At 45.7% G+C, this 11,074-nt stretch overlaps 2 protein-coding genes across 2 annotated transcripts; one reads left to right on the top strand and one right to left on the bottom strand.

The window, feature by feature from the left end:
* The first annotated feature begins 508 nt into the window (after positions 1–508).
* Positions 509–1,918, top strand: LOC117840206 (expansin-B1). The gene is made up of 3 exons (XM_034720667.2): positions 509–802; positions 1,194–1,378; positions 1,472–1,918. The coding sequence occupies exons 1-3, from the start codon at positions 509–511 to the stop codon at positions 1,794–1,796; spliced, it is 804 nt and encodes a 267-aa protein (XP_034576558.1). The 3' UTR covers positions 1,797–1,918.
* Positions 1,919–2,111: 193 nt separating this feature from the next.
* On the bottom strand, positions 2,112–7,728 carry LOC117836787 (U-box domain-containing protein 33). The gene is made up of 9 exons (XM_034716284.2): positions 7,411–7,728; positions 6,480–6,601; positions 6,260–6,381; positions 6,057–6,161; positions 5,385–5,811; positions 5,167–5,307; positions 4,552–5,100; positions 3,712–4,476; positions 2,112–2,712 (listed from the first exon to the last, which is right to left on the bottom strand). The coding sequence occupies exons 1-9, from the start codon at positions 7,670–7,672 to the stop codon at positions 2,515–2,517; spliced, it is 2,691 nt and encodes an 896-aa protein (XP_034572175.1). The 5' UTR covers positions 7,673–7,728; the 3' UTR covers positions 2,112–2,514.
* Positions 7,729–11,074: the final 3,346 nt, after the last annotated feature.

Raw genomic sequence — 11,074 nt, 5'->3', positions numbered from 1 at the left:
TACGAGTTCGTATCTATATTCTATCCTACTCCTAGTTTGGATTGGCGATTTCGAGTAGTAGTCGAGCTACTCTAGCGGTATGTCATCGATCCTCGCAATAGATCGAGAATGGCTTGAACTCATGCATCCCAGTGTCCCATCACCATGCATTTATGCCTCCGTTCCAAACTTCAACACGACCGAGGCCGTACATCGGAGCATGGAGCGTCCGCGCGCGCGGGCGCACAGCCCAACGCCGGCCGGCCGCTCGCTCCACCCGAACGCGTGGGCAAACAACCGTCGAAACATCCCAAACCACGCACCGGCCGGCCGAAACCTGCGGCGCTCTCGCACGTCGTCCGTCCGACGCTAGACGTCGCCCGGCCTGCGCGCGCGGCCGCGGCGTCGCACCCCCTGCTGCTCCACCACCCGTCCCTCTCCATAAGTAGCCCGTCCCCGCACACTTTGTTTTGTCACAATCACAGCTCACAACCACACACAAGCACATTCGAATAACAGTTTGGCAGAGATGGGATCCCTCGCCAACATCGTGGCCGTGGCGGCCGTCCTGGCGGCGCTTGTCGGCGGCGGCTCGTGCGGGCCCCCGAAGTTCCCGCCCGGCCCCAACATCACGGCCAGCTACACCGGCAAGTGGCTCCCCGCCAGGGCCACCTGGTACGGCAAGCCCACCGGCGCCGGCCCTGACGACAACGGCGGCGCCTGCGGCATCAAGGACGTGAACCTGCCGCCCTACAGCGGCATGACCGCCTGCGGCAACGTCCCCATCTTCAAGGACGGCAAGGGCTGCGGCTCATGCTACGAGGTGCGCGCATTGCTTGCACATTGCATTGCGTGACGTATTCGCGTGCGTGCACAGCCAGCACACAGGCCGGTTCTTGAAATACTAGATGTTATATATAATACTCCCTCCGTTCCAAATTATAAGTCATTCCAACTTTCTTGGAGAGTCAAAGCATCTCAAGTTTGATCAAAATTATAGAGAAGATCACAAAAGTTTATGGCACCGAATAGATATACTATGAAAATATATTTAGTGAATAAACTAATGGTATCTATTTGGTATCATGAATGTTAGTACTTTATTGTATAAATTTGGTCAAACTTGAGATGCTTTGACTCTTCAAGAAAGTTGGAATGACTTATAATTTGGAACGGAGGGAGTAATAAACTGCTCGTGGCGTTGCTGCATGCAGATCAGATGCAAGGCGCCGGTGGAGTGCTCTAACCAGCCGGTGACGGTGTTCATCACCGACATGAACTACGAGCCCATCGCCCCCTACCATTTCGACCTCAGCGGCAAGGCCTTCGGCGCCCTGGCCAAGCCCGGCCTCAACGACAAGCTCCGGCACGCCGGGATCATCGACTTGGAGTTCAGGAGGTCATTACATTGCTCGATCTATCAAAACTCATCCACGATCTGTGCAAGCCGTACGTGCAAAAGGTGACAGTGTATCAACTGTGCGGCCTGCAGGGTTCGGTGCAAGTACACCGGTGGGCAGAAGATCGTGTTCCACGTGGAGAAGGCGTGCAACCCCAACTACCTGGCGGTGCTAGTCAAGTTCGTCGCTGACGACGGCGACATCGTGCAGATGGAGCTCAAGGACAAGGCGTCGCCGGAGTGGAGGCCGATGAAGCTCTCCTGGGGCGCCATCTGGAGGATGGACACGCCCAAGGAGCTCAAGGGCCCCTTCTCCATCCGCATCACCAGCGAGTCCGGCAAGAAGCTCGTCGCCACCGACGTCATCCCGGCCAACTGGAAGGCCGACACGGCCTACCAGTCCAACATCCAGTTCTAGATTTCCTACCACTTGCATTGATCCGTGCCGCAGGAAGTGGTCGCCGATTCTTTGATTTTGCATGAGCAATGGAGCATGCGCCGTTAACCATATTGACATTATTTCTGAATTCTGATTTGTAACCCTTTGATATATTTCTGACACAGGCTCACCTTTTGTTCGGGTCCATGAATTCCAAAGTGTGCAAAAGATATCTGTCATCATTGATGGACACTTGATACTGCTTATCTAAGCATCAAACTGTTCCAATTTTACTTGCAGATCGAATGTGAAAAGTGCAGTGCTTCCATATCCACATAACCAAAGCTTATCACATGGCATGGAAAACATTAGATATAAATTAATTTCTACATCTCGTGAAATGGTTCATCTCCAGGAGAACATGCTCTGGTTATAAAAATTTGATCTGCTGAATACTTGCAGTTCCTCCTGAGTATCTAACAAAGCACAACCCTCAATGCCGATTGAACCTGGAAGGCTGGAACACTTTTGTTCCAAGCACAACACTCATGTACAAATGAATTCAATGCAAGTTGCGGCTCGCTACATTTCAGAAAGAAGATTTCTGATGGAACAATAGAATATCGAATCATAATTGTAACAAAGTTCAAGCTTAATGGACCAATTGTGGTCTTCTTGTCTGCTTCATCTTTGCTTCTCTTAATGGCATGATGCACTGATCTCCTGCAAGTTCTCGAAGAAGGAAAAAAAAAACCAATTACGATGGTGGCTTCTGCTGTTGCTTGAAATGTTCCTGTATGGCAGAATGAAGAGCGCGATTCGGGATGAGATGATGGTGTGCCAGAGGTAATTTTGTCATTGGGGACATGCTACGCCCACTGTGGAGCCATCCCTTTATGACCTCTGCTTCGTAAGTGTACCCATCAGCGGCAATATGAGGATTCCTCATGACCACCTACAATTTTGTTTCACGAAAAAAAATAGAACCAATTGTTAGTAAATCAACGTTATTACGACACTTCACATCACTATATGAATTTGTTTTCTACTTCAGCAAGCACAAGAATTCTCTACTTTAACAAGCAAACAATATTCGATAGCCCTTGCTTCCTGGCACCAACAAAAATCTGTAAGATGAAGCCAAAATAATAAATCTGGATGAGATTGGATGCAGTAACTAGTTTGACATGACTAACTTTTTGGTACATGATAGTGTGAGTTTGTAGGTTGAAGACCCCAGTACGAAGTTTACCCCTATGACCAACAAAAGCTACTATTAGTTGGAAATGATTTTTTCTTGGTTAACTTCAGAAAAATATGAGCATTTTGAATCATGAAGATAGGTGATTAATTTACTGAGTGTTATATTAACCAAAAAATCCAAACTAATGGTTTTATGTTCTGAAAAAAAAACTGCTGCCGTATCTTATTTTTGTTTTAAAAAAACTCAACCACGGGGGAAGACTCCACCCAGGATTTGTTCTAAGAAGGTGTCGTGCTTCACCCGGGTCGGGGTGGGAGTTTCAACGACTCCCAGAGTTCAACGCTCTAACCAGTCCACCACAAGAAGCTTGGCCCGTATCTTAATTTTGACATATTGTTAGACTAAGAACACCAGAGGTCTATTTAATAAGTTAGAAAATCTAATCCAGCACTAAGCTCCAAGAAGAGCTAACACAAAAAATGACTTTCAGATGGTTTCAGGATGGAGAATGACACTCTTGGAAACTAAGAGAGTTTTGGGATGGGGTTGTATTTCTATAACACTCAACTGCAGCAAACAAAAACACTTATTGCTTACAGTTGAGAACTGCAATTTCTATGTTTTTTCAGCAGTATGAGTTACTCCGGTTGTCTTGAGCCCTGTAAATAAACTACACAACATTTTGGTTTTCTTATTCTAGTGAAATGCATAACTAAAGATACAGGCACAATAAATGGACATAAAACATACCTGAGAAATAGGACAAAAGAAGCAAGAAGGTGTGTGCCTCTCAACAAACTGATGTCCAAATGATTGTGGTGTGGCTGACAGTGAAGCTGACTTCACCAGGGGCTCAATCACGCACCAGACATCACTCATACGATAAGGACGCCTTCTTCTGCTAAGCTCTGCACACTGCAGACCAAGAAGCATCAGCTTCTTGGCTTGCACAAATGGCCACTGCCCAGCAGATTTGTCAACAAGAAGCTCCAACTCATCTCTGTCAAGTGCATCCTCCACTGCCCTTCCAATGCCTAAAGCTAGCTTCCCAGTTACCATCTGGAGTATGACAATGCCCAAAGAGTATATGTCAGACCGTGCTGTTAGCTCCCCGGTTGTAAGAAATTCAGGGTCCATGTAGGAAAAAGTCCCTCTTGGGCTTGTTGTTTGGTAGATGCTTGTGGACATTGTGCTAGATTTAACTAGGAGGCAAGATATGCCAAAATCACTGAGTTTGCTGACCAAATTGGCATCAAGGAGGATGTTTGCAGGCTTGAGGTCACCATGGATTACTGGGTGAGGCTTGTTAGAGTGAAGGAAGACGAGTGCAGAGCATATCTCACCAATGATCCTTGTACGGACTTGCCATGTTAGTGGAGGCGTGTCGTTTTCACAGGCTAGACGGTCTTCAAGGCTTCCGTTTGGTAGGAATTCATACACAAGACCTGAAGCTTCCGAGCAAGAACCCATAAGAGTTACGAGGTTTGGGTGCCTCACCCTACTAAGAACAACAACCTGCACAGTAAAATCACTTTAGTAAGACCAAACAGTAACATACATTGCATAATTCAAGCTTTTGGCTATTCTTACTTCTTGCCGAAATTGTGATTGCCCTTGTAGGTTATGAGAGCGCAGCATCTTAATTGCCACTGTTGTGTTGCGCAGGAAACCTCTGTAGACACGCCCAAATCCACCTTCACCAATTTTCACTGTGTCACTGAAATTCTGTGTTGCCAACTGCAGCTCTAACAAAGAGAATTCAGTATTCCATGTCAAACTTGAGTACGATACTGTCTTTTCTTTCTCTTTACGCAGCTCATCTGCATCCTTGAGTGCATTGTCCCTTTCATGCTTCAGTTTATCATACTCCAACTGCTGTGAATGAATAAGGGATTTACTTGTTGCCAACGTATCCTCAAGATCCTTGACAATGCCACCATATTCATCTACTCGTTGCTCCAATGTCGCCTTCTGTTCACTCATCTTAACAAGCTTATCAATGATGTCATCTCTGTCCTGTTTAAGTGCATCCATTTCTTGCTTCATCAATTCTATGACACCATTTGCCTTCGCTAGAGCTTCTATGACTTCTTTCCTCTGCTTGGCCTCGTTTAAAGATGTATCATCAAAATTGTTTGCCTGTAATCATCAGAACTTTGTGTCAAATTCTACATGGTTTTCATGCTAATGTGGTGAAGATTTTACCTTTCGGTGAAACAAAATCGGTTCTTCTTCTGCTCTTTGTCTCCTCATAGATTCATCAAATGTTTGTTTCTGATGCTTCTCATCCTCAGTGAAGGCTTCTTCAAGTTTATCAAATATGTCAATATTTGAATTCATGGCATCCTGTCATGCACCAGCATCTGATCAGATTAAGTCCCAACTCAACCATCTATTGCTTAATTTGGGTCCAAAAAGCAAACCTGTTCACAGTATGAAGCCGGATTTTGAAGATGACGCCCCTCATGCACAGAGGGTAGGATTTCAGAGGCATCATGACTAGGTGTTGAAAACGAGCTGGAGTCACTGAACCCCTCATCAGTCACAGTAGAGGATGTTTGGTGCGAACTTGGAAAACTTCCTCTTGGAACGCTATCCCAGGAATTGGCAGAATTATCTTCTATGCTTTGCCTGCTAAACGTTGTCCGCACAGACAATCGAGAAGGTAGTCGCAATGATGTTCTAACAGATGCAGCCACAACATTTTCTGACATTGACCTCTGTATGTGACCATCAACCTCTTTGCTTGCATATCCGTTTGGTTGTCCACCCCACTCAGATAAAGTGGATATTGAACTTTTGCTAGCTGGGAGTGCTGCTGCATTGTGAGATACAGGAGCACCAGCCTCCCTGCTTAAAGTTAAGTTTAGAGAAAATAATTTAGTGCTTATAGGAAAAAAACTGAACAGAAACAAAATGGTAGGATCTAAAATGTGATGTGCAGACAGGGACAAGAATAATCTTAAATCGATATGCAAATAGGAGGTCCAAGTTAGATTCAGTACAGTAGCATGGTTTGCACCCTGCTCATAGACAAACTCACATTAGCTAACATTATGAGATGGAGAATGTGCTGCGTTAATCGAAATTCTGACCTGGTGTATATCAAATTTTCCTTGCAAACAAACCAAATCTTGCATGAAGCATCAGCTTTCTGCAGGACAGCAAGTGCCGTCTTGGACTTAGGCATTTTCATTTTCCTGGAATTAGGAAGTAGGGCGTCACTTAGTAGGATTTATAATCCACAACAGTATAACCAGTGGATGTGAATGCTGAAGCGTGAACCTTTGCCGCATACCTAGAGTAATGTTTGTCAGCAGCTGCTCCCATGATGAGTTTGCTCACACCGTGCAACGAAACAAGCTCCACGATCCCTTTAGCAACATTGTCATTTTCAGTCACAAGTTTCTCACATTTGACCTGAAAAGGGCATAATGCTTCAATAAATGCCCTGGCCATGCTCATTTAACTCTGAAATGCTTCTCGCAATAGAAAGACCGAAATATTATTGGTTGCACCTTCATTTTGGAGCACTGGTGAATGTACTCATCCATGTGCTTCTCAACCTTCTCCCTCTCATACTGTCTGTAAGCACTGACCTGCTCTGGTCTCAGTTTACTTACATGGAACTTGCTCCCCACTGATAAGTAATGAGAAGATATTGTAAGTGTATATATTACGCAAACGAAGTATCTAATTATAACAATCATCACATTCATACTGCATTTCAGCAGGACTTAACAAACACAAAGCATAACAGTAGGGCGTCCTAAACAACTTAAATTTACACAATAGGACTAGGTATCTTCTATTAACCAGAGGAAGAAAATAAGATACTAGCACCCCAGCATTGGGGTCAAATTCCGGTTACTATTTTTCAACTCTGAATTAATCTCACTCCATGACTGCAAATCTGTCAGAGTTCTGTTCTCCAGGTAAGAGAGAATTTCCAGGTATAATTTGTTGTATATATGAAAACCGGAATCTAGTTAACAACCAATTCCCTCGCCAAAAAAAAACAACCAATTGGCGAAGCAGACAAGCGAATACAAATCCCAACGGCGCGGCCTTTGCACAACAACAGTAACCGCATTACTCGACCCAAGCCGAAAGAAAAACCTTCAGTACAAACCTAGCGGATAGGTGGAACCCCCTGCGCCGGCACATGGAGATCCCAAATGTTCTCACCGGAGTGAGCCACCGCGCCAAGTTGTTTCCTCCGCCGGCGACGGCGACGACGGGAGCGCCGCATTTGGGGTTCCGGTAAGTAAACAAACCAGAATGCTAAACGAGTAATTCAGGGAAATGCAAGGGCCCCCACGCAAATACACATCAGCAACCGCGTTGGCGCGTTCTTCTCAGTCAGAACCGCGCGAGCCCGATCGGCCGATGCGACGGTGAGGGTACGGTGTCGCGCGAGCAGCGAGGAAGCGAAGCGAGAGCACGTACTCATCGGGATCATCTGCGCCGGAACGTGGACGTGGGCCACCACCACGGCGGCGCCGGCCACGGCCGCGACGTGCCGGAGCGCCCACGTGAGAAGGGACCTGCCGCTCTTGCTGTGCTGCCCCGGCACCGCCACGAACACCTTCTCCTCCCCCTCCCCGTCCTCCTGCTCCTCGAATATCTCCGCCGTCGGCGCGCCGCCGGTGCTGGAGGAGAAGGAGCCGTCCCCGCCGCCGCCATTATTCTCCTCTACCCACGCGTCCATGATGGGCGGAGCGAAATGGCGCGCGCGTGCGTGCGGGGCAAGTCGAGGCGTGTGGGTTGGATTAGCCCGCGAGTTGATTGCGATCGCTAGCGCGGGAATAAATATCGCGGGTGTTGTTAGTTCGACGAGGCATAGGATCCTAACCAACCAACTGAACTGAGCTTAGTTCGCTCGGGCGGGTGGACTGGTCGCACTGCCACGTGGCACCCCGGGACCAATGACGCTGACAGATGGCCTACGTGTATGTGGTGCCAAAAAGATTTGACGGCAGCCCAAGTCAACCGGCGTGGGGGAGGCATCTACTGACTTGGCGTGTATATTTTTTCTGGAAGAATTATGCAAATGGTAAAGGGTGCCAAAGGGTAAACCTCTAATTAATTGAAGTAATTTTCTAAAATGTCACATTTTGGAAACTAAATTCAATTAATTGAAAATATGGAACCAATTCGCACCCCTTCAGCAAACGTATATACTTCAATACTAGAATTCCAACAATCTGTAGTGTGGTTCTAAAGAAAACAATTTGTAGGTGCATGGCGACCTGGGACATGATCGAACTCCTTTAGTCCCTCTTCTATAAAACATCTGTCTTCTGAATAATTAAGGTAAAAAAAATGTTTGACGATCCATCTTTGAGAACTCAGAACTTGGCAAGTTACAAAAATTGTTCTCTTTCCAAATCACAACCAGCTATGCACATGTTTCAACAATTTGTAGGTGCATGTCAAAGAAAAGGAAAGTTTCTAGCTTTCTTGCATCCCCTTCAGGAATCAGGATTCAAGCAGACGTGAATCAAGAATCATATAGATGAAGGCATATAAACTCCCAAAACGAGGGGCCTGTATCACGGCCCACGCTGAAGATGTTCTTGAATGGCTGAGCGAAGAGCGGAATTTGGAATTGTTGAACGGCTGGGAAGTGCTAGATTGGTCATGGGTGACGTGTCACGGGCTTCAAGCCAGTCCTTTATTGCATCAGCTTCATAGGTGAAACCATCCGCTGCGATATGCGGATTCCTCATAATATTCTGAGCTCATCAGCAGCACCAATGCGAATATGTCAGCACAATTTCATGACTGAAAGCAACTACTATGGCATGACAATCAGAATTCAACGTGAAACAACATTCCTACCTGCAAAATGGGGCATAAAAAGTAATGTGGCACGCTGCTTTCATCCTGAATTGATGAAGATGTTGACGGACACGATGATAAGGAGGCACTCTTCATCATCGGCTCAACCACCAGCCACACATCAGTGGCAAGATCCGCTCGGCGCCTCCTTTTCTCCGCAGCACATCTCATACCGATGCGGGCAAGCTGCTGCGCTTGCACAAAGGGCCACTCACCGGCGGATCTGTCAATGATCGTGTGCAGTTCATCGTTGATCATTGCATCCTCCACTCTTTTCACTATCTCCCTTGGGTGTCCCCCTGTTAAGAGGCGTAGGATGATGATACCAAACGAGTTGTCTGATCCTGAGGTCAGCTCACTGTGGGCCATGTATTCTGGGTCTGAGTAGAACATTGTCCCAATCGGATGGTCAGTAAGGTGGACCATGGTACTGGTTTCAGACGGGACAAGAAACCGAGCGATGCCGAAGTCTCCAAGCTTACTCACTAGATCAGCATCAAGGAGGATGTTGGAAGGCTTAAGGTCACCGTGGACAACCGGCTTGGGCTTATGACTGTGAAGGAAGATTAGTGCAGAACAAATCTCACCAATGATCCTTGTTCGGACTTGCCATGTGAGTGCAGGGGTGTTACCCTTGCAGGAAAGACGGTCTTCAAGGCTTCCATTAGGTAACTATTCGTACACAAGAGCAGCCACTTCATCGCAGGCTCCTAAGAGATTGACAAGATGTGGATGCCTCACTTTGGTAAGGATCAAAACCTAGAAATATTAGCATAAATGACGAATCACTTTGTATGACCTTTTTGTAAAAATTAGTATCATGAGAAATTGAGAATACAACATACTACTTTAATTACCTCACGCTGAAACTGCAGTAAGCCCTGGAGGTTCTCATTATGGCGTAAAATCTTAATGGCCACTGCGGTGTCACAGACAGTGCCCTTATAGACACGCCCATACCCACCTTCCCCAATCTTTAGTGACTCGCTGAAATTTTCTGTCGCCAGCTTCAGCTCAGCCAAGGAAAACTGTGCGTGTTTTTCAGGATATCTGATTGTGCTGTCCCTATCAGACTGCAAACGGTCGTCAAGGGTGCGTCTGTGTGCTTCTAACTCATTTTCTAGGACATTAGTATCATAATCGGTATCAGAAACACACTCCATTGGCGCCAAATTTGGTTCATTTTTCTCCTGAAACTTTGTGAGGTATTTGTCTCGGTCGATTTTAAGCTGAATCATTTCCTCTCTCAGTATTTCCATCTCGTGTTTATCCTTTTCATAAGCTTCTGAAGCCACTTCTGACTGTTGGGGTGACATCTGCTCACCTGCTCGGCAGAGTTTTTCAAGATATTCATCACGCTGGATCTTTAGCAATTCAATCTCTTTTTTCAGTTTTTTTATCAAGTACTGATCTGTGGCACGAGCTTCCTCAATTTGTCTTGAACGTTGCGTATCTTTTAAGAGGTACTCCTGCAATTTCTTAGCCTGAAAATGTAGTTCCATTAACTAGATATCATGTATACCAAATGGAAGGAGCGTGTGCTTAGTAAGTGACTTGGTAATGGAGAAATACTTCGTTCATGGCATCACGTGATTTCCAACTCCATATGTGATTTAATAGATATTAGTGAAAAGTGAAAAAATGGTAAAGAAATTACTTTCTTGTGGATGACTAGGAGCTCCTTCTCAACTTGTTGGCGCTGGCAAGATTCTTCAAAGTTTTCCTTCTTCAATCTCACAATTTCATCAAAGGCTTTTTGAAGCCTATCTTGCAAATCAGCATTGAAATCCATCTCCGCCTATGAAAAAGTTACAGATGTATAACTAAGAATATTTGCACGGATTGATGACAACCACCAAAAGAATCAGTTCAGGCTAATATTCTAACAGAGTCAAGGAGTATGTTAAGTTGGTTTGTGCAAACCAGATCTGTGTTGGGTGCAGAACTCTGAACATGTTCTGTCCGGGTCATCTTCATATCATCTGAGAGAGATGACACAAGTTCAGACTTAGAGCCACTATGCTTTGTACTGCTATTCCCATGCAAAGACAATAAATCTGAGTAGTCCACTTCATCGGACAGGAATGATGATATGCTGAATCTTGAGCTAGCACCTGAAAAAAGAAAAATCACATCAGAAGCAGTTAGGAGCAGGAATTACTGCTTATCCAACCATCTGTAAAATAATCTAAAGGGAAAGATATTAATCGATAATATAGGTACCCAGTTCATCCACCCTAAGCTCTACAGCATTGATAAGGAGGATTGG

The sequence above is a fragment of the Setaria viridis genome, chromosome 9, assembly GCF_005286985.2.
Source record: "Setaria viridis chromosome 9, Setaria_viridis_v4.0, whole genome shotgun sequence".
NCBI classification, from domain to species: domain Eukaryota; kingdom Viridiplantae; phylum Streptophyta; class Magnoliopsida; order Poales; family Poaceae; genus Setaria; species Setaria viridis.
Note: the sequence above shows the minus strand (reverse complement) of the source record. Positions and strands in the feature narration are given on the sequence as shown.

Bases quoted from the DNA above. Each gene is read 5' to 3' on its own strand.
- LOC117836787 (XM_034716284.2), bottom strand. From the start codon at position 7,672: ATGGACGCGTGGGTAGAGGAGAATAATGGCGGCGGCGGGGACGGCTCC. The intron at 6,602-7,410 runs GTACGTGCTCTC...ATTACTTATCAG, and splicing joins GGCGCAGATGATCCCGATGA to TGGGGAGCAAGTTCCATGTA. The intron at 4,477-4,551 runs GTAAGAATAGCC...TTTACTGTGCAG, and splicing joins AATCACAATTTCGGCAAGAA to GTTGTTGTTCTTAGTAGGGT.
- LOC117840206 (XM_034720667.2), top strand. From the start codon at position 509: ATGGGATCCCTCGCCAACATCGTGGCCGTGGCGGCCGTCCTGGCGGCG. The intron at 803-1,193 runs GTGCGCGCATTG...TGCTGCATGCAG, and splicing joins GCTGCGGCTCATGCTACGAG to ATCAGATGCAAGGCGCCGGT. The intron at 1,379-1,471 runs GTCATTACATTG...TGCGGCCTGCAG, and splicing joins ATCGACTTGGAGTTCAGGAG to GGTTCGGTGCAAGTACACCG.